General features: G+C 41.7%; 4 protein-coding genes across 8 annotated transcripts in view; 2 read left to right on the forward strand and 2 right to left on the reverse strand.

Annotated features, from left to right (window-relative positions):
- Window positions 1-2,600, forward strand: part of LOC307267317 (cytohesin-3-like) — a 29,518-nt gene extending 26,918 nt beyond the window's left edge. Inside the window, exon 13 of the mRNA XM_080049608.1 lies at window positions 1,112-2,600. Coding sequence (XP_079905734.1) covers window positions 1,112-1,184 — 73 coding nt within the window. The 3' untranslated portion in view covers window positions 1,185-2,600. The remainder of the gene's footprint in view (window positions 1-1,111) is intronic.
- A 293-nt stretch (window positions 2,601-2,893) lies between these two features.
- usp42 (ubiquitin specific peptidase 42) lies at window positions 2,894-15,921 on the reverse strand. 5 transcript variants are annotated; one of them, XM_080049600.1, is made up of 18 exons: window positions 15,858-15,921; window positions 13,988-14,237; window positions 11,326-11,532; window positions 11,055-11,165; window positions 10,721-10,820; window positions 9,836-9,903; window positions 9,652-9,722; window positions 9,472-9,554; window positions 9,264-9,375; window positions 8,990-9,130; window positions 8,497-8,597; window positions 7,704-7,854; window positions 6,659-7,300; window positions 6,456-6,538; window positions 5,258-6,319; window positions 4,414-4,703; window positions 4,260-4,325; window positions 2,896-4,130 (listed from the first exon to the last, which is right to left on the reverse strand). In XM_080049600.1, exons 2-17 carry the CDS (start codon window positions 14,226-14,228, stop codon window positions 4,264-4,266), a joined length of 3,525 nt encoding a protein of 1,174 aa, XP_079905726.1. In that variant the 5' UTR covers window positions 14,229-14,237; window positions 15,858-15,921; the 3' UTR covers window positions 2,896-4,130; window positions 4,260-4,263. The 5 variants fall into 5 exon arrangements, with proteins under 5 accessions (XP_079905729.1, XP_079905726.1, XP_079905728.1 ...); XM_080049602.1 differs by lacking the exon at window positions 15,858-15,921 and adding an exon at window positions 15,376-15,467; XM_080049601.1 differs by lacking the exon at window positions 15,858-15,921 and adding an exon at window positions 14,370-15,150.
- A 485-nt stretch (window positions 15,922-16,406) lies between these two features.
- Window positions 16,407-26,240, reverse strand: eif2ak1 (eukaryotic translation initiation factor 2-alpha kinase 1). The gene is made up of 15 exons (XM_080049377.1): window positions 25,908-26,240; window positions 23,788-23,955; window positions 23,539-23,675; window positions 23,289-23,329; window positions 23,098-23,197; window positions 22,917-22,997; window positions 22,739-22,832; window positions 22,502-22,550; window positions 22,010-22,397; window positions 21,763-21,871; window positions 21,395-21,501; window positions 17,895-18,009; window positions 17,700-17,779; window positions 17,301-17,534; window positions 16,407-16,726 (listed from the first exon to the last, which is right to left on the reverse strand). The coding sequence occupies exons 1-15, from the start codon at window positions 26,077-26,079 to the stop codon at window positions 16,601-16,603; spliced, it is 2,001 nt and encodes a 666-aa protein (XP_079905503.1). The 5' UTR covers window positions 26,080-26,240; the 3' UTR covers window positions 16,407-16,600.
- Window positions 18,869-21,388, forward strand: LOC307267139 (ankyrin repeat domain-containing protein 61-like). The gene is made up of 5 exons (XM_080049378.1): window positions 18,869-18,980; window positions 19,250-19,343; window positions 19,576-19,747; window positions 19,938-20,138; window positions 20,675-21,388. Exons 1-5 carry the CDS (start codon window positions 18,908-18,910, stop codon window positions 21,296-21,298), a joined length of 1,164 nt encoding a protein of 387 aa, XP_079905504.1. The 5' UTR covers window positions 18,869-18,907; the 3' UTR covers window positions 21,299-21,388.
- Window positions 26,241-26,253: the final 13 nt, after the last annotated feature.

Below are 26,253 nucleotides of genomic sequence, written 5' to 3' on the forward strand. Positions count from 1 at the left end.
GTTTGTAGGATTGACTGGATTGACCTTGAGATGACACACATGCCTGTATCGCACAATTCACACTCCTGTTGACGGCCTCCGAAGGGCTTTTAGTGCGAGAGCTTAAGTGCGAGCCAGGAGCGTCGGAGTGAAAGTTGCACGTCGTAATCTGAAGTCTCTTCCTGCCGCCCGCTGGAGCAATAAAGAGCACAGATTGGACGGAGCTGTGAGCCGCCTTTAAACACACTCTCACTACTACTTGACTCAGCTGCTGGTGGCGGCAGACTGGCCTGTGGTCAGCACATTCACACAAGCATATGAACACCCATTCACACACACACATGCACGCACGCACACTCGCTCGCACACACACACACACAGTGTATCCACAGTGACCCACCTGACTCATCTGCAAAGGCCGGACACTGCTCTGGTGGTGACTGTTCTGTGCACATGCAGGCCATGTCAGCGTGTCTACTGTTGTGCTGCTGGGAAGAAAGCTGCAGGTTACTCAGAACCATTCCCAACCTCACTGTGTCAGCGGTGGAGGAATGTAAACTCAGTACATTTACTCAAGTTATGCGCTTAAAGAACAAATTCTCAGTCTGCATAAATGTATTTCTATTGTGTGGAGCTGTATACATCTATACACTCTGGTGTTTGCTCTCCCCCTAAATGTGCACAGCTGAAAGATTTTGAAGTAGGGCAGGCCCTTATCTAGCATTGTTGCACTTCCCTGTGTACATTTTTTATTGACAGCTTTCACCTCTTACACGGCCTTAAATCATGTAGTTGACAACACAAGTGTATGCTGTGTTGCTTTTCTCTGTCCATAACATGACTTATGAGCTATTTACAGCATGGTGAGTGGAGTTGTTCGAAGCTTGGGTTTCAGAGGTGTAACACATCATCACTGTAAATGTCAGATTTTCTTTGTTTATCTCCCAACAAAACAAAGAATCAAAAGGGGTCAGGTTTCTTTTAGATCCCCCCCATAATGCAGTGCAGTAGACACAAGACATTATGATGACGGTGTTTTTCCTTTCTCAGCAAATGGTAATAATGGTGTAAAGTGTATTGGATTTGAAAGTGATCGGTTAATGATCAGTTCCTTCCTTTCCTCTGTCCACAGAGCAAGCATCAGCAAGGATCCTTTCTATGACATGCTGGCCACCAGGAAGCGGAGGATAGCCAATAAGAAATGATGAGCGTCCACCTTCAACCACACCTGCATTGCCCATACAGTCTGTGACCAGCAGAGTCCTTGTGTATGTGTGTGTGTGTGACAGGGGCCAGGAAAGCCTCCTGTGTGTTCTTTCAGGGCTGGAGGACAAGCTGCAGACACAGGTGGAACCTTTTCAGACTGAAACGGATGAAGTTCATATCCACCTGAAGATTGTCTGCATCTCAATTCTCCATTTAATGTGAATGTGAAGGTTTTTATTTTAATCCGACACAGACTTTGAACACATTTCGGGTCAGACTTTTGGGAGAAGAGGGAACTGTCTGCAGAACCTTTACCGAACTGGATGATAAAAGACGGAGGAAAAAAACAGGGAGGGTGAGGAAATCTTTTGGTAGTGTTGCTGTGACGAGATGGCCCTCTGCTGGACACATAAGGAACAAACTGTGGGATTTGAAACTTAACTGTCCATCATCATCATCATCATCATCATATGGGGTTCCTTTTTAATCCAGACCGGCTCCTCTGGTTGGTTGTCTGCCGTTTGCTAGCAACACTCCCTCCCGCCAGTCAACATTTGATCATTTTCACCTCCCTTGTTCTTTGGCAACTGCCAACAGCAACCGTGTTTTGTAGTAACCTCTTAACTACAGAAAGGCTTACAGATCAGCTGGACTGATTGTTAGCCCTCAAGTGACTGTTTCCGTATATGCAAACTGATATACACTGATTTATTGTAGAAAATGAAACCAAGGCTCATAATTTTTCATTTAAAAGGACTTTACCGTATTTCCTATTTGAAGGCAAACAAAAGTGATGCAGGTTGAGTCATAGTACTTATCATATATTGAGCGCAATTATCCTTTTCAAGTGGCCACATTGTTTCTGTCATCTTATGTATTGAAGATTCACGTCTTTGATCAAGTTAATTTCTTTTGTATTTATTTCCTTAATTTCTCTAACAAGAGGCAGCCCCCCCATCCCCTCCCGATCTACATTATGCATGTATAGTATATAATGTACATACGTTCTTTTTTTCTTTTCTTTGTTGTATTTATGTAGCATGTAAGTCATAATGGCCGTAGCCTATACCCGTTCACCTTTTTAGTTCAACAGTTTACAATAGTGGTGGAGGGAGTTTGTGCAGCTCTCTATGGAGCAGTGAAACCACCTCACACTGTTATTACTGGAGATCAGATAATACATGAGGCTATATGAAAGAAAAACTCACTACACTGAGTTTGACAAGAGTATAGGACACAAGCGGGTTCAAAACACCCTTGAACGCTGACTGGAATCTGACGACTGTTTTTCCCCAAACAAACACCAAGCCAACCCGCTGCCGAATCTTTTTGAGTTTTGAAGTTTAAACATGGCTTGATCTTAGTTTGGGAAAAAGGTGCATCTGAATACTATGATGAAGACTTTGAATAAAAATACATGCTGATCCAAAAACAAGCATTTGTGTGTGTGTGTGTGTGTGTGGGAGTGTGTATGCACTATGCACGTGAATTAAGCAAGAAGAAATGGACTCACTAAACTTACCAGGTCTTTGGTTAAACTTGGAAACAGTGTTACAGAGTCAGCCGAGCCATCTTACTGACCCTGTAAAGCTAGAATAGTGTGTGGATTCAATGTATCAGTGCTTTCGGTTTCCATCCTCGCCAAATGCATCTACATTAGATTTGAATTGTAGTGAAAAGTTTTTTTTAACAAAAAGGCTCAGATACAATCAAATTGTTCCTAGGCTATAATACAAAGGCAGACAGGTGCTTTTCAAAAAACCCTGGCAACTTGTGAGTTGTCTCAATCAGCATTTTTCATTCGATTCAATGCAGCTTGTAAACAAAGTCAAAGACCAAGAACAAATTACAATTTCTGACATTAACAAATGTATTTCAAGGCTTTAACCTTATACAATGTATAAATTCTGACATGCTAAACGAAAGATATAAACAGCAGTTTTTCAACTGACAAAAAAATGAAGAAAAAAAAAAAACACTCATTACGGACATTGTCTAGAGAATATGGAGAAAATGAACATGAGTTTTTTTTTTTTTAAAACAAAACAACAAAAACCATCTACTGGTAACCCTGATACAGGATTTTTACGTATAAAAATAACTGATAGTACAGTTCAAAATGAAATTCACAGTATTTCTTATGACGCTAGAAGACACAAAATGAATTTTTCTTTTAAAAGCAAACACAAAATGGTCCACAGCCATGATAACAGATTTTTGATGCTTTTTTTTTTTTAAACGTTTAAAAAGAAAGAAAACAAGAATGTAAAGAGTAGGAGGGCAAAGCATGATTTTTAGAGAATAACCTCAGCATCCGTGAAAAAGTTTAAAAATTACAGAGAGTGAATCTTAGGCTTCAGAGCAACAACAACAAAAAAAGACAGGAAATGTCCTCAAGTCTGTCCAGGGTTAACATGGAGGTATCAGTTAGCGAAGCCTTGTTCCCATCACTGCACTCTTCAAGAATATGTCCCTCCACTAGTTTGTGGGGGGGAAAAAAATCTCAAAAACATTGCGGCTCTGAAGATATGGTGACATCTTTAACCTTGCAGCCGTTGTGATGCCGTACAGTTCTTCTCTTTAGGCAACAAGTTTTTCCCTTTTTGTTTCATTCCGGTTTTTGAAGCAGGTGGATATCCGTGATGGATGTTTTTCAAGTCCTGAGTTCCACTGAGCAGCAGGTGAGATGTTAAAGCTCCAGGCTTTTGTTTGTGTCCGTACAAGTATATATATATATTAATATTTCTCATCATAAGTGTTCAACAGGTGACATTTTTTTTTTGTCTTTCTTTAAACCGTAGTCAATGCCATAAAAAAAAAAGATTTCTGAACATTTAAAACACTTCAGTTGTGGTAAAAATACAATATACTCCCATTGAAGAAGCACCACCAAAAGAAGGTGTCGATGTCATTCCTCTGCTGTTGTTAAAATGGTGTTGGTGTGTCTGAAAAGAGAAAGAACAGGCCTCCATTTAACCTTTTACAGAGCTGTGAGGCTAAAATAAAAGTTCCTACTGTTTAATGACTGTACAAGAGCATACTGTGATTAGAATTAGAAAAGAGCTCTCACTCACTGAGTCAGTGTTTCAAGCCACTGGAGAATCCGTGGGAGTCGCCGTTGGTTTGGCTGTAACCATTTCCTACAAAACAGGATCAACACGTTAAGAGTGTCAAGTTTCACAGCAAAATATACTGCATTTCTGAGGACTGGCTTTGAATGTGAAGCACCTGGAATACCTGTGTGACCGTTGAAATGGTGATGTGATGAAGCGTTTGTGGGAGAGGGCAGTCGATGGTCCCCGCTGCCATCGGCGTAGTCTTTGCGCCGGCGTTTCTCTGGGGAATAACTGCTGTGTTGTTTAGCGTCCCTGGTGTCCGAGTGACGTCTCTTGCGGCTCTCCCTCTCCTCACTGCTCCTGCTCTTGTGGCTGTGCTGCTCAGCATCACTGTCCCGCTGCCTCTTCTTCTTCTTCTTCTTCTTTGTTTCAGTAGCTCTGTCTGAATCCACATCGGAGCTTCTGGGGTAAAGACAGAAATCAGGATTATTTTCAATCTATGAAGCCTGATACCAGTCAGTCTTCTTGATCAGATTAAAGTAACATCATAAAAGGGCTACAACTCCCACGTTTTTTTTTTTTGTATTATCGCAAAGTCTTAAAATTAGCAAAAGATTAGGGGGCGCCCTTAGCTCAGTTGGTATGGCGTCCCCCCCCGGGCCGGGCCCAGCAGCGGACCCGGGTTCGGTTCCTGCCCGCGGTCGTTCTCTGCATGTCACTCCCCTCTCTGCCCCATCAATAAAGCATGAAAGAATGCCAAGGGATATCTTTGAAAAAATAAATGTCTTGTTTTCTCAGGTGAAAGTCCAAGCCTCAAAATATTCAGTTTACAGTTATATATATATATACAGTATATGTGTGAGTGAGAGTGACCACGTCTACATGCCTAAATGCATTGATTTTCTGCCATGCGATTGGCTGATTACCTATTTGTTTTTATAAGTGTGTGTGTGTGTGTGTGTGTGTGTGTGTGTGTGTGTGTGTGTGTGTGTGTGTATATATTAAACGTTATTCACCCGCTCTGACGGTGTCTGTCTTTATCCTTGGACTTCTTCTTTTTCTTGCTCTTTTTGTGTTTTTTGGAGCGATGGGCCTCGGAGCTGTCATCCCTCTCCTTGCTCACACCATCAGCATTCCTCCTGTGACGTTCCTCTCCGTTTGAAGCAGGTTCCAGCGTGGAGACAGGAGGCAGAGGGGGCGAACCCTTAGACTGTGTTGAGGTTTTTGGTGCTGCGGAGGGCGAGGAGGTCTCCCTCTCCCTGCCGTTGCTCCAATCCTTGGTGGCCCAGGATTCTCGACTCTGCTCCTTCCAGCGACTATTGGACTCCTCGCGGACCTTTCCACCCCTCCTTTCACTGTCATAGTCGTCTCTGTAGCGCTGTTTGTGAGGGTAATGGCGGCTTTGAGAGCCCCTGTCACTATCGCGCTCCCTGGGCTGGTGGGGAGTGCGCCCGTAGGGACGTCCAGACTCCCAGTCTTTGTGGTAGCGATGGTGAGAAGGTAAGCGGTCCCTGTTGGAGCGATGATGATGATGGTCTCGGTGGTAGGGTCTGTACCGATGGTGGTCACGTTCTCGCCCCTGGCTCCTATCCCTGTAGTGTCTCTCTCGCTCTCTGCTGTAGTACGGCCTGTCTCTATCCCTGTCTCTGGAGTATTGTCTTTCATTGCTTCTAGACGTGGGCTTGAACTGAGGTTGCTCCTTAGCCTGTGCACTTCCTTCAGTGCCTGCTGAGGGACCACTGGTCTGCGATGGAAGCGTTGTTTGGCTCACTTTGTGTGGAGCTGCTGAGGCCCCGGTGGTACTATGGGAGCAGTCTGACGGGGTGGATAAGGCCGTGCTGATGTCGCCATGATGAGCGGAAGAAGAAGCCGACTCTCTAGATGAGACAGAAAGGGTCTTTGTAGCGGTAGCTGAAGGTGGTGAGCTAGCAGCGGAGGATGCTGAATGCTGAGGCAGGGGTTCACAGACAGTTTTAGCCCTTGGGTCAGGAGTGGAGAGCTGCTGGCTTTCACTGGCAGCAGGCTGGATGCTCTGAGAAGAACTGGCCTGGGATAAGGCAGAATGATGTGCCGTTCTGCTACAAAAACAAAGCATATAGATATTGCTTTATAGCACACTTTTGGGGAGCAAAGTTAGTTTACAGTGCAAAAATACTTGTAGAATTGTTCAACTGTGGTTGACAGTGTACTAACTTTTTTACAGTTCAGTCTTACCTTGTTTGACTATGGTGGCTGTCCAGTCCATTAGAAGCAACAGTAGTCAAAGAAGATGAACCGCAATGATTACTGCCAGAGATCTGAGGAGCAAACACAAGGCATGATTATTCTTCTTGATACACAAGTACTGTGTTGGTAATAAGTTAAGTAATTAATATATTATGAAGAGACAGCAAAAAACACAAAAAATAATCATTTACTTTATCGGGAGTGTTGTTTCCATTCACTTTGTAGTGCCCATTATGGTGGCCATTTTGACTGGATTTAGAGACACCGTTGGTTGATCCATTATGTCCGTTGCCGTTGTGGTGCACTTCCGACCCGCCGTTGGTGGCTTGGGGAGAATGATCAAAGACCTGGGAGGTTCGTTTGTTTCCATTATGGTCCAGAGCCCCACCGTTCTCCTGGTCAGATTCCTCTGAAGACTCTTGGCTGTATGGCACCAAGAATGAGGCTCCATTCCCTCCGGTGTGGCGCTCCCCGTTACTGCTAGAGGAGCCGTTAACGTGGTTAAGCTGACGTGGGACAAAGCGAATGTCTGAGCGGACGTCTGAGGTAGACTGTGAGGAGGATGAAGAGCTGGAGGAGGAGCTGCTGCTGGCAAAGGACGGCTGGCTGTGAGAGGAAGATGGGCGGTTCTGTTTGCCTTGTCCAATGAAGAATGAAAGCTTCTGGCGCTGCTCTGGGATCATTGTGGGCCGGCTGATTGAGTGGGAGATGGAGGAAGAGGAAGAGGCCAGGCCATGGTGGTTAGCTTTCCCCATAACACTGCTGCTGGTGCTGGGCTTGGAGTTGGTCGAATAATCCCTCAGAGATCCATTCCCATTGACATGAAGAGTGCTCTAAGGAGGAAAGAAATACAAGAACATGTGTTGAGGGTGTAGGTAAAAAAATTGGCTTTACATTCTAAATTGATAACATTTAAACTTCCTACAAGGAACTTTTAAATGTTTATGAAACAGTATAATGTTTCCTCTGATGATCATAAATGACCTGTAACAGCAAATGAGACCATCAGTGAAAATAAAATAAAAAAAGTATATATTTATGCCTTCACAAGTGTCTGATCTAATGGGAACTTATACAAAACGTTTAATTGTTTACTGTACAAGCCACCGGCACGTGCTAGCAAAAATATGTAGTAAATCTTTTGTCCAAAGGTGCCGCAAGAATCTACAAAAACTGAAAGTTTCCCATAGTTACTTTAAACATGTTTTTTAAAATAGATAAGCAGAGCTACAGTACCTTGGTCATGTGTGGTGGCAGCTGGGGTCCTATGAATCCCATGTTGTTGTGGCGGACAGTGTTATTAATGCGTGGTATCACCACTGGGCGTGGAGACGACTGACCAGGGATGCCGTGGCTGTACTCCCCCGTTTTCTTTATATCACTTGACCTAGCGACACAAAAGAAAGGGACATTAGCAATATGAGACATTTTAAAAAGGTGGAATAAACCATTCCAGAGAAAGCTTGTTGATAAATGAACTGACCACCAAAACAAATACACCCTTCTCTTCCTGCTACTTCAGTGGCTCCGCCCCCAGACTTGCCTTGCCTTGCCTTGTCAACAGCAGTCGTCACTAACGACCTGTCCAATAGGATTGTTGTTACTAACGACACGAACGCTGCCTCTAGCTGATTGGTTGGGGAAGTGTTGAAGGTCTCGGTCCAACTCCCTTTATTTTCATAGCCATTTACGGAGCCTGGGCCTGGCCTGGGCTGTGTATAAACACCTGACTTTTTTCAGCGCACACACATTGCGGACAGGTAGCGGACGGTGAGTAGATATTCACTAATTTTGACAAAAAATGTTTTGAATTAGAATCGCTGACTCCAACTTTAAATGACAATTGTTAATTGAGTGTGGGGGGGGGGGTCATATTAAAGATTATGATAATGATTTTTTGTGTTTCTTAAGACATTAAAAACACTTTCTCCATCATTTCATTCTGTTCTATACAGTTATTCTGAATTCAAGCTCCCCTATGAATACACAAACTCCCTACAAATGAAAAAAAGAATTATGGTTGACTCACTTGATGTAGAAAAGGACATAGGCCTGCTGGTTGAGAACAGATCGGATGTCACTGACAGACACAGAAGAGTCATTCATCTGATACCACTGGCCATTGCTTGCCTGGGAGACACAACAGAGTAATATGCCGGCATTAACATACTGGCTGAACAGAATCATCACTTTTACACATCTTACATTTTAGATGGAACTTTCCTCACTTTCATTTCTTTGAAGTGGCAAATAATACAGAGACATTTTAAGAGCAAATACAAATATCATCCTATATACATTTGAGATACATATTTATGTTTTTGAGTTAGTAAACTTGTATGCACTTTAACTAGCATTTTGCTCTTTTTTATTGCTATTTTTTTGTTAAGAGCTCAGTCTGTTAAGTGTTGTAGGACAAGTAATAATGAACTGTTATAGTGACTTGTTGATCTAGTGTAAGTGCATGAGTACTTGGCAGTGTCCTGATAGATTAGAACAGTGGTTTGTAGCGGTGCCAGTACCTTAATATAGCAGAAGTAGTGTCCAGCATGACAGCTGAATCCAGAGTGGACGAGCACAGCAAACAGCCCGTAGAGCTGGGGCTCCCCATGGGACTGAGACATGAAGGGCTGCAGGTCCAGGCACTCTGGATACTTCACGTCCTGATGACAAAAAAGAACAGCTAATCAATATCAAAATGCAAAGGAATATTCACTTTATAAAAGCATTTACTTGCTGCACTGTGCTTAAGATTTATAATGTTTAAGATATTAGAGTCCACATGTGTCATGGTACCTTTGTAATTTTGCCTCCACTGAAGTTTGCAAAGCGTTTGAGTGAGAGGGTGAGCACATTGGAGCTGCGGTGGATGGTAAATCTCTTTGAGGCCGTAACCATTTTTTTGCACCTATGGCAGGCAAACAGGCACATAAACATACAAATAATACATTGGCACTTGAGTCTTTCTTGTGGTCTCTGATAAAATTCTTACTTAAGAACTTACTTGGTGCATTTGTAGGCGTTTTCTCCATCCAGCTGTTCTGGCTTGACAAACTGCTCCAGAGCCTTAGAGACACTGGGAGCATTCTGCATGGAGAGAAAATTTGTGTTACTTAAGACTTACACATTTTCTGCAAAACAGACACACCAGACCTCAAAATTACAATCAATTTAGTCTAATTACCTTAATTTCCAGAGTAATATCCAGAAAAGGGTCAAATGTATCAGAGACTGCTTTGCAGTTTAAACATTTTACTGAAAAATAAAAATAAATAGGAGTTTATTTACCGGTATTAGTCTAGCAAAGTTGTAAAACAAACAATAACATGACATCACATAGAAGAAACAAATCAACAATTGTAACCTACCTCTGGACCGTAGGTATCCGCCAAATACTTGATGGATGAAAGTGGTTGCCTGCGTATGCCTGTCCAATCTGTAGCAAAAAGACAAATATATGAAGATGAAAAACAGACAAAAAGGGTATAACTTAATTGAATGGTTGCTTTATTAACCCATTGATGACGGCTGCTGCGCGATGCCACATTGGCTCTCCTGCCTGATGCTGCGTCGCGCAGCATTATTACTTTATCTAATTTTCATGGCATTCCCAGCATAGAATGCACTGTCATTGGTTCAATTACACATGAGGTGGGTTTTGTTGATTTTTTTAAGACCACGTGACCACCCAAAAGTTGTGTGGTTTGCCGAAAATCAAAAAAATTTAAAATTTAAAAATTAAACAAAATAATAAAAAAAATACGCCGGCTATGTCAGCGACAGAACAGTTAGTGGCGTTTGGTGCGCAGAATCAAGGTCTACTATAGACTACTGACGAAAATCACACAACACATTGCATCTATTTATTAACAATATTTAATAATTTTCTAATTCATCTAATTTTGACGATTTTTAGAAATATTTGTTGGTTTGTAAGCGCTAAGGGAGCATGTTTAAATAAAACCTGTGAACCTTAACTTTTAAATGTATTTTATTTCATGTTTCTATGTGCTACATAGGCTTAGATATTAAGGTTTTGGTAGACTTGACAATTCGTACAATTTTTTCAGAAAACCCTCAGGCATTAAGGACATGCATCCTAGATCGCCATAGTCATCAATGGGTTAATGCAACAAACAAAACAATACAAAATGCATATATCGGTATAGAGGAAAAATGTCAGCTAATTATCCAATAACGCAAAACATATGGTCAACAGTTCTAGCTGTGAATGCTTCTGGAAATAGACTTACTTGGCTCCAGGTAAGCAGGACTTTTGCATAGCATCCACTGTGTACCGCAGGAACTCATGGGCATCCTCCTGGCTTCCATAGCGGAAGTGCTTTGCAATCCCTAAGGAAAACCACACAACAGAAATAAATATAAACAGTTGATCATGGTTTTCACAGTAACAATAAAATGTAAAGTTAGAAAGTATTTTAACAGCAGACTTAAGAGCAACCGCAAAATTTCCCTCCAAAATGAAAAAGGTAAACAGCCACACAGCGCCTCCTGTCATCCATTTGAGGTAATCATTCTGTAAAAGGGTACAACTTCAATGCTTAAGCCTTTCAGGCAACCACTTACTTTTGAGCTCATTGAGTACACCAATGGGCTTAATGACATTCCCAGAGTTGGCAAACACCTGAATGATGTGGTTTTGCATGGTGCACATCATACAGAAGCCCGGCTCGTGACCTGTAACAGGAACAGATGGACAAGACATTGATGAGTAAGATGCAAATGAATCAGACAAGAAAGCAACTCGATAACACTGCCAAGATTGATTACATGACTGTACCATACCATTACACAAGGACTTAATTGATGCAAAGGGAACCATGAATCACCATCTTACATGTTTTGGAGTGCTCTCGTGTCAGCATGAAGTTGGCAAACGGAGGGGTGTAGGTGAGACACTGTAGGGCTGAGTTGAGGAAGCAGGTGTTCCCCATGTTCTGGAGGCCTGCACCAATGCGTTGAACCTGGGTCCATTTTAAGTTGAGCCGCTCTGGAGGGAAGAGGACCTTCTGGGGCAAGTCAATGCCGTCGTCACTGCTTATCACTGTAAACGGAGCAAACATTTGCCAGGTCAAGGACATTAACAGGTACATGCTACATTGCCTAAATAAGTAGTTACTGCCAGACAGTTAACTTCAGCAGGTTCCTTAAACAGACTAAACAGTGTATGTTTACGCGAGTATGACTACTGACTACAAGCAGAAAGGGAAAATACAACAAAGAATGTGCTTTCTCTTTTGTGACTGCTGAAGTCAGGCTGCTGCTCTTTGTGTAAAAAAAATATTACGTCACAAGCTAAAGTGATTGATCATGCTCCACTTCAAAACTGACTCTGTTATGTAACTGGATGAATGAAAGTGGAAGAAGCATCACAACACCCACACAACCTGTTGTGTCACACTCTCTTACAGACACAGCAGATTTATTAGTGCCGATTTGTGTTATATGAGTATAATTTCCGTGCCGTTGGCTTGAAAGAGTATGTCACTTAAATCAAATAGAGCCAATTCAGCGAAATAATATGGAAATTAGCAACAAGGGCATTTTTTCCTCTCTAAAAAAATACATCTTTATCTCAGATGACATGTAATTTTTTTCAAACCAGCATTTGTTATGAGACCTAATAAAATGTGTATCAGCATTTCAAATGTGGGTGATAAAATACCGACTATATTGGTATCAGCCTCAAATACATTCCTAATTGCATTGCTTGACAACACATACAGTGCTGCTTAAAAATTTGTGAACCCCTTGAGCCTTTTGGAATTGTATTTATTTTAACCATTATTAATTAATTTTTATCAATACCAGTATTTTTATATGAAATAACAGATGTTTGTTTATCAATTCAACATTTTTCTTTTTCCAGAAATCAATTGTTAAAACAGATAAAACAAATTATTCGACAACTGTTGTATGCGCAAAAGTTTGTGAACCCTGAGCTGCATTGCTTAAATCGAGCAAGGTAAACACAATCAGGTGGGCCAATTGATTGATGAAATAGACCAATGTAATGAGAGGTCTTTAGGGAAGAAATTGGGCAGCACTAGATAAAACAAAGATAAAACCAGGTCAGTTTAGGCCCACTAAACTGAACCCATACAGGTCAGACATGCTCAAAGGGGAAAAGATCTCAGAGGATCTCAGGAATAGAGTTTTGATGTTGCACATTTGTCTGGGGACAGCTATAAATTCATATAAAAAAAGTTTGAGCTCCATCGGTCCACCGTGAGGCAAATCATCTACAAATGGAGAGCTTTAAGAATGACTTAAAATCTGCCTAGAAGTGGACTTCCTTCAAACATATCCTCAAGCGCCACAAGAAAAGGGATTTTTCAGGTAAAAGTCAACCCAAACATTACATCTGGAGATTTGCAGACCATTTGCCACCACCATTCTTCACTTGGGAGAAGGTTCTCTTGGTGGTAGGCAGAGTTGCGTTTTTGCCCAAACATGGCGGTTTTGGTTATGACCAAACAGTTAAATTTTGGACTAATCTGTCCACAGAATAAGACTTCAGGTATCTCCAGGTGCTCTCTGGCAAAGTTGTGACAAGCAGGTTTGTTCTTTTTTGAGAGCAGAGGCTTCTTCAGCAACCTTCCCATGAAAGCCATGTTGACTGAGTTTTCTTCGTATTGTGGAACCAGGCACATCTGTCCCAGATGCTGCAAGAGAGGTCTGCAAATCACTAGATGTAATCTTTGGGTTGGTTTTTAACTGAAAAATTACTTTTCCTGTGGCGCTTGTGGATATTTTTGAAGGAAGTCCACTTCTAGGCAGATGTTCAGTCACTCTTAAAGCTCTCCTTTTGTAGATGATTTGCCTCACGGTGGACAGATGGAGCTCAAACTTTTTTTAAATTAATTTATAGCTGTCCCCTGACAAATGTGCAGCATCACAACTTTATTCCTGAGATCCACTGAGATTTTTTTCCCTTTTAGCATGTCTGACCTGTATGGGTTCACTTTGGTGAGCCTAAACTGACCTGGTTTGATCTCTGTTTTATCTAGTGCCGCCCAATTTCTTCCCTAAAGATCTCTCATAACATTGGTCCATTTAATCACTCAATTTGTTGCATCTGATTGTGTTTACCTGCTCGATTTAAGCAATGCAGCTCAGGGTTCACAAACTTTTGCACATACAACAGTTGTCAAATAATTTGTTTTATCTGTTTTAATAATTGATTTCTGGAAAAGAAACATTTTTAATCTGTTATTTAATCAAAAAAAAAAATTGTATTGATAAAAATGTATTAATAATGGTTAAAATAAATACAATTCCAAAAGGCTCAAGGGGTTCACAAAGTTTCAAGCAGCACTGTAGGTTAGGAAACTCTTGTATGGGCCTGACAAGTTTGAGAACATATGGTACAGATTTGTCCAAGGTTTCCTGATATCTTGGTCTGCACGCAAGCCAGGTATCAGAATATGCGTAACAAGCCAACATCCTAAACAGTTTTCACAGCTTTATGCAGAACATATCATTAAATCACATCATACCTTGCTCCTTGGGCCGGTCCACAGAGGAGGATGTGCTGTTGTAGGCTGCAGCTCCCGGCGTGGGGCCCAGGCAGCCTCCTTGAGCCTTCAGCCGCGGGGAGTCACTGGGCATGGAGGCGCCCACCGCCCAGCTGCTTGAACAGCTGCCGTCCATCCCCACGTCTCCAGTGGTGAAGGGAGAGCGCTTACACCCGACTGACTCGTGGTCAGACTTCTCCGAAGACCTGTCAACTATGGTCATTGTTCATTGCTGTGTAAAGGGCAGAAAGACACAAAGTATGCAACCTTGAGAACGTAAAAAAAACAAAACAGATATGTCCAAAGTTTTTTTGATTTTCATTTCTGTTGTATATTAAGACACATCTGTGTGTGCGTGGCAAACCTAAATGTCTTGTTCAAGTTGTTCTTGAGAAGCTGTATTCAAATTGGTCAATCTTTCCTAAACTTCTTCGACTGCTTAAGATAAGTGCACACACAGTTGTATATCTTTTTGTTCCCACATAAGGTATTATAAATTGGAACATTACAGTACATTTAGATTACAAGCGCTACATGTATAAGTCAAATACATTTTACAATTTGATCCAGCACACTTATTTATTACCCTAAGTGAACAGCCATGAATACATTAGATTTGATTAAAAAAAAAAAAAAATGTTCTCCAAGTATCCAGAGTTTTTTCTCCGTTTTAGATCCTTTAGAGATCTTATACTACCAGAGCACAGAAACATGCAGGGTGGCCAGTAGTTCATTACAGATTACATATATAAACAGTAAACAAACTTAGTGGGAGCACTGTGAAACAGCTTAATCTCTCAGCAGTAAATCATAGTTGCTTCGTATTACTAAGCATACCAAGTTTACTGATCACACGTATCGTATGAGTAAACAAACGCGATCAACAGAATAATCGCAGGCAATTTAACAGTTCAAAGTATCACATTTGTCACTTAGCCTCCACTTGTCCCTAAAAACTAGCATAACTTAGCTCTTGAAGATAGCCATTTCTGGGCAGCTTGCAGAATTTCCTTTCACTTTCAAACGCCAGAAAATAGAGCCAATGTATAAACTTCTGTTGCGGATATGTTTAAATCGAAACACTTCTGAGACCTAACGATTTAGCCGTGCTGAAGCATCCAGGACGGTGATTGTGGTTAGTTGAATAAACCGAATAAACCCGACATGATACATTTCCTGGAAGCACGTTTACAACTATCTATGGTTTACAACAGCAGCTGTTCCCTCCCACCTGCTCTGGCAGACTGGCTCACATTGGCTAGCAGACGGCTGCTAGGCCCGTAACACGCAGCGCTCTAAACCACTACTAAAGCACACATTAAAAGCTTTGTTGGTCAATGTAGTGGACGCAGAACCGATTAAAAACTCACCTTCATGTCAAAGACTGAAACAGAACGACTGACCCCGGGCGAGCGAGCGACCCGCGAAGCCACCGACACCATGGAAACGGCGAACGTAACAGAGCTACAGAGCGGAGCTAGCGTTACGTGAGGCGGCGCTCGTGCGGCAATATTGATGCTAACGCTGCTAGCTAGCACGGAACGGTGGAAGGTGACTGACATGGCGGAGAGCAACATAACCATTCACTATGAATGTCAAAGAGACGCTTTCTGTCTCCACTTCGAAATGAACTCAATTTCCAATGCGAGAGCCCTAGCAAAGGCACGTTTTATTCATCTTAGAAAGGAGGGGCTCGACACCGGTGGATGTGTGCTCACTGCGCTGTTCCCTCCGACATGACAGAGAACCGGTGTAAGGCTACTATATCAAATCTCAGCGGCCCAGGCCCACCAAAATACTAGGGTCATGCAGATAAAGTGCCACTCGATCGTAAAAGAAACAGCAATCTCACCTGGAATCTGTTATGAATGCGTTAATAGCGGTTGTAAATCCATTCCTAATTTCCAGCGGGTGTCCGGCGGTGAACAATGACGTAGCTAATTGCCCCACGGGTACATCCGGGTACCTGCGATGAAACGAGGTCTCTGATTGGCTCATTCAGTCGTTTCCCTGTGAGAAACGTGTTTCGTGAAGATCCGTCGCATGTACACACATCTGACCTCTGTGTACACAGTGTACAGCCAACATAATGTGCATTATAGCATACAGTCTATGATTATAATATAGATAAATATTTTGGACGAACTAAACCGAATACACTTCGCAGCACAAACTGTTGTCTATGATGAAATGCCCTTTTCAATACAGATGACTGAGTACCCACAGTGAAATAAAGTAGGCCACAGTTGCTTTCAGATTTGGTGATAGGCTGCTTTATCTTCAGGATACATTTTGCTTACAGGACAGTCGTTTTCATTTTGTACAAGTGTAATACTTTCAGGGCACTGTCATAAATTATCAATAATAATCACATATTGCTTCTTAGAAATCCCACACGACGTAGCAGAAATATGTTTTATTGAACAGCTGAATGAAGATAAATAACAGCACCCTTACATTCAGGTGCACAAGACACACTCAACTGCTTTCGCACGCACTGACACACTCGTACCACTTTGTACCAAGTCACTAAAAACATAGTACAGCAGTGGTTCAATAACTCTAGTTTTGACAGTCTTTCAGATTTTGTAAGGCTCAGGTCTCGTCCGATTCAGAAAAATGAACCGTGACTTGTGAGCTCTGAAGCTGACTGATCTGTCTTCTCAGCTGCATGATCTCATCCTCCTGCTCCTCAACCCTTCTCTGCAACCCATGGATCACCTGAAGGGAAATGAAAATATTTGAATCAGAAAAACAGAGAACTTTTTTGGTGACACCTTAAGCTAGCTACACATTTGACATATAAGTAATCTTAAATGTTATTTAGATTGGTTTCCAGGCAGTTAAAGCTATAGTGCGTAACTTTTTCTTATATGAATGTCAGTCAAGGCATCGCTGATGACACAAAGTTGATTAAGTTGATCAGCTCCACAAAACTGTGTATTTCTCAGTATGGTACCATTTACAAACTGGTGTCGCCCCTGACTCTGATGGAGGAGCTCAGAAAAATCCCAGGAAGCGCCCATGAAATGTTTCAGTAGTTGATTCTACTGCTAAGAAAAAACCTGAAAGTACAGCAGAAGGTACAAAATCCAAGCGCAGCCACCGAAGGCTTTCCTCATGTAGATGCTCCAACAGTGTTTTTGTTATTACTCAGAATTCCTCATGGGGGCAACAGAAGTTACGCACTACAGCTATAATACTGGTATCTTTTATTTATTATAGCACAAAAGGTTGTCAGGGTATAAATTGATTTTTAGAAGTAAAATATTTTGATATGCTACGTAGTACGTACTATGTCTTTACTGCAGAAGAGTTCACTCTGTAGTAGCTGGCTGGCGGTGGGTCGTACACTGGGCTCTTTACTCGTCAGCTCTATGATGTTCTTAGACAGGACTGGCCATCTTTGGCAGAACGATTCTGGGATTTTCCCATCTCTCAGGTCCCCGAGGGTCCGTACGCGCTCCATCTCTGTCCCAAAGGGCTGGAATAGCTCAAGAGCCAGAACTCCGATGCTGTACATGTCAGACTGAAAGAGCAAGAAATTGAACAAAGTTTCAACCGACAATTGTTTTAAAAAAATCTTCCAAAAGAGATGACAATGATAAATCTGCGTGATAAAGTTGATCAATTAAAATGTAGAACAATGTAGAATTAATCTAATTCTAGTTGTCAGTATTATTAATATGTTTACCTTTGAATCATAATGGGAGCCCTTCAGTTGTTCTGGTGCAGCATACACAAAAGTGCCAACACCTGTAGTGTGTGAGGGATCTGCAAAATAACAGTAAGTAAACATTACTTTATAGCAAATAGCTCCATCTACTGGTGAGTCTGTGCGGAACTGTGTCATCGTGAAAATAATAATGGGAGGTGCAGCATTACTTACCAATGCTGGGAGAGGCAGTGCTCATATGCCCGTCCGCTATCATGTCCCTGCAGGCCAAACCAAAGTCCCCAATCCGAACATGGCGGTCATGACTGTGGAGGAAAATGTTCCTTGGCTGTGGTGGAAAAAAGACAATATTCTCTATACAGTGGGTGTAAAAATGCACATGTCCAAAGTTTTTTATACAACATATTAGGGGAGGTACCAACACTTTTAAGGGTTCAGACTATTTAAAATCACATTCTAAAGATTTTTTTTTTTCTAATACCCCCTCCCCCCCAAAGGCTCTGATGGGAAGATATATTCTATATGAGTGTTGTGCAGATACTAGATGAAGCCATTGTACACACACACACACACACACAAAAATAAGGAGATTAAGGAAATTACAATTGCTGAACATCACATAAACTACCCTTGTTAGATTTGTAAAAACTGTATTTTATTAACAGCATTTTAAAAGATGGGTAGGTGAGCATGTTAGTTTTAACAAAGTACTTATTAAATATTGAAATACCACAAGCACTGGAACAGTAAGTGTCTCAGAAGGGGGTGTAAACAGTCCCTATAATTGGCCCCTTGCTCAGCTAGAGGTTATCAGTTGGGACAGGATGGCAGTACTGTACATCAGACTTAGACACGTAATTCTCAAACCTACATGATAATCTGACTGACACAGAAAACAGAAGTAGCTGCTGAAACTACCAAACCTAGAAAAGAGAAGTAGCTAAAAGGCATTTTGATTATTTCCTTCTCAAACTGCAACATTTTCTGACATCCTTTGGAGACATGGAAACGTGCATCAACAAACCAGAATAACCATCTTTCAACCTGCACACACCTTCCACAAATATGCACACAGACGGCAGTGAAGCTGTGATGCTTGGGCATGTTAGTGGATAGCAAGGAGTATGAGGACACGAGCGGTAACATCACGTTTCACAACAATGAATTCTATATAATGCAGTAATGGACGAGGACTTAGCACGTATGGAGTGCATGTCCAAAAGGACATGCACTCCATACGTGCTAAGCAACTTTCTAATGGAAGTACAAGACGGTGCATCCGGAGGTGTTTTCTTGGAGGTAAATGCTACATTTTGTTTTACAAAAATGACAAGCGAGTTAAAACATGTTCAAAGTTTGTTTAAGTATTGCCAAATCATATAGAAATTAACATACATGTAGACAGCGAGAATGATTACTCACAATTGTCATGGGTTTATGATCCAATGATTGTTACATTTTTTAAAATGAAAGAAAAAAGTTAAAAGTACTCCTCAGGTATGTTAGCCTCCAAAAATATGTGCTCTGCAGTATTCCAGTTTGTCTTGTCTCATCTTGTCTTGCCTTAGGGCCTTGCTACTCTTCCCCTTCATCTGGCTGCCTCTTAAGAAGAGTAAAGAGCATGCAGAGCCTGCTGTCAGCAGGGGCGGACCCTGAAATTAGGTCTGGATAAACACACACACCCGGACACACACACCAAACATCACGCCTACAATACAGCAGTGTTACCCAAGGTGGTATTAGCCTGAAAAAAATCAATAGAAAAACTTGTGTTGACATTAGGTAATTTCTGCTGAGATAGTTTAAGAAGAAGTGAAATCTACTCATGCCAAGTGACACCCAGTAACAGTTCCTGTTATTTGTAGCAATTTCACTGTCTCAACCTCTGTCTCAGGGACAAGCTCGGTCGAACAGCTCTGCACTTGGTGATAGCCCGTTGGCCGAGCATCCGGAATATTTGGCCCAAAGCGGGTTCAAAGTTCCAGACTGCTGTGATGGACGTGCGCAGAAAGGCAGAAGACGGTTTGCGGCTCCTCTGTGAATTTGGCGTTGACGTCAACGCACAGGTGCAAAAACGATTCACATGGCGTGTCACTTGCACGAGTAATTTGTAATGTTTAAATGTCTGATACATTTAGATTAAAGCCTTCATTAAGAAAAACATATTTAAAGATAATGAATTATGCAATTATATATGTTATACTTCTTCTTGATATGCGTTGCCTAAGGTGTGTCTTCCTTGTGGTTCCTCTCTAGGTGGAGGGAGAGAGTCACCAAACAGCCCTCCACCTGTCAGTGTGCTACGCTGCTCTGCCTGCTGTCCATATTCTGTCCAGCTATGGGGCTGATGTGAACGCAGTGGACAGTGGTGGCATGACGCCCCTGCACATGGCCTGTGGGGTCCTCCATAAAGACATTATAGCCAGCTTGATCAAGGAGGGAGCAGATATCAACATGGTTTGTGTGGTCTCCTTTTTTGGGATAGTAGGCATTTGCTCTAATATATTCTGGCTTAAACTCAAATGAAAGAAATCACTCAAAAGTAATCAAATTTCATCAAAATCCATGAAATGTTGCCAAGTAAAATACATTAAAGGTGTATTGTTTGAGGCCACATGCCATCTAACAAATCGCCCACAGTGTAAGTCTGAATTCAACTATTTCTTTTCTGAGGTAGACCAAACCAAAACATTTTTTTTTATTAAAATGCAATTTTTTGTACAGTCTTAATTGGGCTTTATTTTCTGTTTTATGGACATTCACTTGCCAAAAACATGAAAAACAAACAAACATTGAATTCATACCTGACTGGTTTTCCTGAACACATCTTCATTGCATGTCCGTGTTGTTCTTGGTGACAAACAACACGACAGCTTTGAAAATAATTTCTGAGCATTAAAATTCATAAGTGACCGCCAGTTTCTGTCACTTTCAGTCCTCCTACTGTCAAAAGATGTGGATTAAATTCAACACAACTATTTTCTGTTTTCAAGGGGGTGAGGGACTCTGGGAACACTCCCCTGCACCTGGCCACTGTGGCATTGGCTATGAAGAGCACTCTGGATGAGGACATAGGCTGTGTATCTGAGCTGCTGGAGCGTGGGGCCGAGGCAGACCCGGTGAACAAAGCTGGAAAGACGCCTTTACAGGAGGCGTGCAGCATGGGCAACAAGCAGCTGGTGGATCTACTGCTCAGGTATGGAGCTCACATCAATAAAGTGAGTGAAGCTGGGGAGAGCTGTCTGTTCCTCTTCCTGAACCACAGGCCCAATGTGAGGAGAAGCTCTCTGCTGGTCAAACTCCTCAGTCTGACCTCCCCGCTCACCGTCTACAACCACAACGGCCACCTGCCCTCTAGCTTGACACTGCCATGTTTCTTCAAACAGAGAGACCAACTACTAGAACTCATTCAGCAGCCACGCAGGCTAAAGGATATGTGCAAGTGTGTCATTTATCTAAAACACGTCCAAGACAAGACAGAGCAGTTGAAACATATCCTGCCCGAGAGGCTATATGACTTTGTATGGAACCACTGGGAGAATGTACACAACATTTCCTTTGTGACAGACCATGAACAGGACTCTTTGAATGACTTCTTTGGAATGGCGCCCAGTTGACAAACAGTGTGTCAATGCACACGGCATACGAATGCAAAAGTGTACATGTGATATCCTCAAACGTTACAAACAAAAGTCTATCAAAGCAAACCTCACCTTCAGGTCTCTGTGCATGATTCCCCTGGAGTGAATGTACTCCACTCCTTCCAGGATCCTTCTCAGCAGGCTGAGTGTGTGTTCGGTATCAACACATCCATATGGACCTGAATATACAAAATGATAATATTAAATATATATTTTTAAAGGAGTATGTTTCTAAGAGCAGATGCGAAAGAAATTATCAGCATATTATCAGCATTAAGTAATTAATTATATTACATTAGTAGTCATATGTAAATGCTGAGAAACTGATAATTTATCAAAGGCTGTGTTGTTCTAATCAATATGGATAGATGGTACAAACCAATAACATTTGTAAAGGGACAATCTAGTATTGTAAAGTAATTTATGTGTTAAACAATTACATCTTGAGGTCTGTTCTTCTTTGGGCTTGGCGTTCCTGTCAGAGATCCAGTCTTTCAGCGAGCGCTCACACAGCTGCATCTGGATGTAGAGCATCAGGTGGAACTGGACCTGCACATGCATAACCCAAAACCTTTATTTTTCAGTGTACAATCACGATAGACAAATCAAGCTTCTTTATTTCCTAAAGCTATAAAACAGGCGCATTTTTTAAAATATTTTTCTAATTGTTCGATCACTAGCACCCACCTCTATGGAAGGCTTTGTGGTCCAAATTTCGGCCAACTGCTGACATTCCTTGTCGAGGAAGGAGTTGTTGTTCAGTTCGATGCTACTCCTGCTGGACTCCTCCTCCTCCTCCTCTAACAGAGCTGAACTGTCCCACCCTGAGGCAGGACATTTGGAGCCCTTGATGGGACTCCGCTGTCCCAGGAACACACAGGGGACATAGTTCTCAGGGAAGCGGCGCACCAGCTTGGGACCTTGTCCCCTCTCTGGGGCGGGTTGTAGAGCTTTGTCGGGCCCGGTCTGTCTTTGGGTTACTTTGACACTGGAGGCAGCATCTGAGGGTGTTTGACTGAGGCTTTGAAAAACTATGGAGGAGCTGCTGCTCCTGCTGTCGGGGCTCTCATTAGAACTGCATATGAAAGAAAGAAAGACTATTATTGCAAAGTCAAAACTTGACAATTAAAGAAAAAAGTAAAAGAATAATTTCAAAAAAATATATAATAATAATTCTACCTGTCTTGTAGTCCAGGTGATTCAAGAGCAGGCAGGAGAGACTCAGTATCTGCAACAGAGTTGTTTTTCACATTAAGCTTATAGTAACTTTTTAATGAACAAACTAATCACAGGTCTTTTTGAGAATACATGACAGTTTCCGAGCAATTAAGCTTTTATTATAGAGACTGATTAAATGTGGAAAAGGTTGACTAGGCACGTTTTTGCAATATAGTAGTAGATTAGTTAAATACTCACAAGTTGTGGGCTGAACATGTTCCATCCACGCTGTGTGATAACCCACAATATTAACGTGCTGCAGGCTGGACAGCATTTTGACTTCTCTTAGGACCTACAGCAGCACAGAATAATCAAATGAGTCCATTATATCTTTGTATTCAGGGTGGGGTAAACTGATAAAGCACTGACCGCCCACCTTAATGCAGTCCTCCTTTGAGACTTTTTTGATAAGAATTTTCTTCACTGCATAATACTGCCCATCCAATTTGTTCGTGACCTACAATATTATGTCAGAGAAAAAACACAATTGATCAACTCAACCTCTTTACGGGACTTCTTGGGAAAAAAGTAGAAAGCAGTAAAACGCAGTAAAATACCTTAAAAACTTTTCCATGCGATCCTTTTCCAAGTCTACATATTTCTTCAAACTCACTGAGATACCGGGACGTCTGAGCTTGAAACAGCCCCTCCTTAGGTCTTTGGGAGCAACAAAAAAAAAAAACATATATCACACAACACTTTAAATATTACATTTACAACTTTAAAAGTTACTCAAAGCATAGCCTACCTTCCAGCAGCAGGGTTGTGTGTGTTTACGATTTGTTGCCCCTGCACAATGAGATAAACACATACATAGTTGTAAAAAAACAAAAAACAATAAAGTGTTGATGCAACACCCCAGTTTACAAAACTGTAACTTAGTTTCCTGCGTTGAGCAATGCTCTTATTGAAAAAGTCTATTTTACCCAGTACAAAAACTATAATGATCTATTCAACAAAAGGCACCCAATCGACCAACTGAGGACTTGTCCAGTCACCTGTGGATACAGCGAGGAGTTGGCAGCTTGAAGCAGCTCAGTGAAGGCCCGGTTGTGCTGGAGTCTGACGGTGCTGAACTCATCACTTATGGCCAAAGGTGAGAGGAGGTTCATGGCAGCCAAGCGCTGGCCGATGACTGTCAGAGAGGGGAAAACAACAAAATAACTTGAAACTCAAATTTAGAGTTAATAACGAATCATCATCTGAGAATACTTCAGGGACAGAATCCTATTGTTGTCAACACCAACCTTTAAACAGCATACGTGAGCGCACCGGATTGCTCTCGTAGACGAAGCACAGGTGCTCCAGCAGGGAGCCGAGGAGAAGGTGGTTGGGGATGGCCGTGGCAAACTCCTGGATGGAGGGGTAACGTCTGCCAGCCATCAACACCTCGCGGCTATCATCTGTGTCGGAGGCTGATTGTTCAAAATAAAAAATAAATTAGATAAAGGAAGCTGTGGTAGAATATAAGGTAAAAATTTGTTTTTCTCTTACATAACTTCTACAATGAAACTACTTAAAAGGACTCAGACTGGACACTGTAGCACAACAACAAAATACATTTTAGATTATATTTGAATGTTAAACACATACACATACTGTACATGATACATTTGTTATAATTAGTCTTACCTTCTTCAATAACTTTTGCAATCATTTCAACAATGTTCCTGTCTGCTAGATCCATTTTTCTTAATAAAAAATATTATGGTCCAATATGAATCATTCAGAGCTGCACTAATGATAATCCTGTCAACCTCCAAGGCAAATATGCTCATCTTGTTTATACATAAGGGGGGCGTGCACGGCAGTAATGCTTATCTGCCTGGTCCAGCGGACACCAGGCAGCCTCCTCCACCTACTCTACTGTATAAACACGTGAATTCTGGAACGTCATTGTGTCAGAACGGGAAGGAGTTGCCCGACACTTTATTCTTCCAACAGACTACAAGATGTGTTGAGGGGGCAGGTCTTGACATGTTTTAAAACAGAAAATTCATTGCTGGATGACATTTTTTACTTGTTCTTACATCACGATAATGTCACTAGAACCAAGCAAGCTTTTTAGTCAACTGCAAGTTTGAATAAGATGAAGGGTAAAGGGGCATTCTCCCGATTTTACACCTAAAGGTCGATTCCAATCCTAATGGAGAGAGTACTGCTCAACTGTGTCAAGTCTGCTGTGACACTGGTGGGAGCTTTCTAAAGTCTGAAAAACTAACCCTGATGATGTCATCAGGGTAATCCTTGAGTTTGTCTCAAGGCTTTAAACATTTGACACAAAACCTACTTTGTAAACTGAGGGCGTGTAGTATGAAAGATGGCTGCCTTGGACAGACAGAGAGTGTTTAATATAAGATAATATTTAGCTGCATATTAGGTTGCACCTGATGTTGGCCCCTTATATTTTAAATAGCAATATCACATTGCTGGAGTATCCACTTTAAGCCTGTTAGTTTAGTGTTGGGGTGTATTGGAATAAATAGCACTAAGAGCTAATACCAATACAATACTGTGGTGAATATCTCTGTTTAGCAATGGGGGAATAAACACATCAGGTTGTCTATTTGTTCATAACGCTAGACTGCAACAGTTCTGGGAGAAATCTCTGTACCAGTTGAAATGTAAAATTAGACAGCTTCAGGGGCCTTTTTTGGTTTGGCATTATATCTCTTCAAGAAATAGAGAACAGGACTGGACTGTCCAATATGTAGTACAATGAGGAGTTAATTCTGATGTAAAGGTCACAGTTTCTCTTTGGAGTTGTATAGTCTGCAGTCTGACACTACCAGGCTTATGTAGGATGACTAAGTTTCCTAAGGTTGAGGGAAGACCAAAACAAGGAAAATGCATTTTGTTGTCCAAAAGTGTATTAGCATGTAGGCTACTATAATGGCGTTAAAACAGGATTACACTGAAGTCTACTTTACTGTGCAGACTGGATACAACTCTCAATGTATTAGTGATAAAAGGGAGGCCCCAAACCTATGATGCAATTTACGGATGAGTTCGATTGCACAAATTGGAGCAGAAATTAACTCTTAGGTTGACAGGTTGATTTTAAGGTTGTCTCGAAATAAGACTTGTTTATTCTAGAGATCACGAAATAAGTTGTAAGGGGAAACACAAATAATTGAAAGGCTATTTTCAAAGATGGGGGTAGCTATTATACAGCAGGTGAATTGGGCGGGAGTGGGGGGGACTTACAGTAAAGTCCCTGACATGGTCTAAATTCCTCGTCTACCTACGCCCCTGGCTGTGAGAAAGTCTTAGCTAACTACTCAGAAGCAGACGGCAAAAGTTCAGTAAACAATTCGACACGTCAGGTAGCGACATTAATAAGGCTACAAGAAGAAAACCTGCTTACTGTCAAACTGGACCTCATCGTCCTCTTCACTTGACAAACTAAACAGACTAACGTTACTCTCGACCTCTTGTCTCATGGTGGTTTTAACGTTGTGGTGGACCAGGAGGTTGCCACTGCTGCCAGAACGTTCCTCCGACCGCAGGAGCCCTTCGCCGGATATCGAACTGTACATTATTTTGCGTGACAAAAATACGATTTATCAAAGTTAAACTTCAGCTGCAATCCTAACCCATTTCAACAAGATATGTCCACCTGCTGGTTAGTTCCTGGTCCCCCCAACTGTTTACATGGTATAAAATCTATAAAAGGAGACACCGAATGCGTCCTCTTACGAGTCCCATATGCT

This window comes from Ammodytes marinus, assembly GCF_949987685.1.
Source record: "Ammodytes marinus genome assembly, chromosome: 20".
NCBI classification, from domain to species: domain Eukaryota; kingdom Metazoa; phylum Chordata; class Actinopteri; order Uranoscopiformes; family Ammodytidae; genus Ammodytes; species Ammodytes marinus.

Coding starts and splice junctions, on each gene's coding strand:
- usp42 (XM_080049600.1), bottom strand. CDS start 14,228: ATGACCATAGTTGACAGGTCTTCGGAGAAGTCTGACCACGAGTCAGTC. Junction 9,131..9,263: donor GTGGAGGCAAAATTACAAAG/GTACCATGACAC, acceptor TTTTGTCATCAG/GACGTGAAGTATCCAGAGTG. Junction 6,539..6,658: donor GAAACAACACTCCCGATAAA/GTAAATGATTAT, acceptor TTTGCTCCTCAG/ATCTCTGGCAGTAATCATTG.
- LOC307267139 (XM_080049378.1), top strand. CDS start 18,908: ATGCACTCCATACGTGCTAAGCAACTTTCTAATGGAAGTACAAGACGG. Junction 18,981..19,249: donor CCGGAGGTGTTTTCTTGGAG/GTAAATGCTACA, acceptor GTCTTGCCTTAG/GGCCTTGCTACTCTTCCCCT. Junction 20,139..20,674: donor AGGGAGCAGATATCAACATG/GTTTGTGTGGTC, acceptor TCTGTTTTCAAG/GGGGTGAGGGACTCTGGGAA.
- eif2ak1 (XM_080049377.1), bottom strand. CDS start 26,079: ATGTACAGTTCGATATCCGGCGAAGGGCTCCTGCGGTCGGAGGAACGT. Junction 23,676..23,787: donor CTCACGTATGCTGTTTAAAG/GTTGGTGTTGAC, acceptor CCTCTCTGACAG/TCATCGGCCAGCGCTTGGCT. Junction 23,198..23,288: donor CACAACCCTGCTGCTGGAAG/GTAGGCTATGCT, acceptor TTGCTCCCAAAG/ACCTAAGGAGGGGCTGTTTC.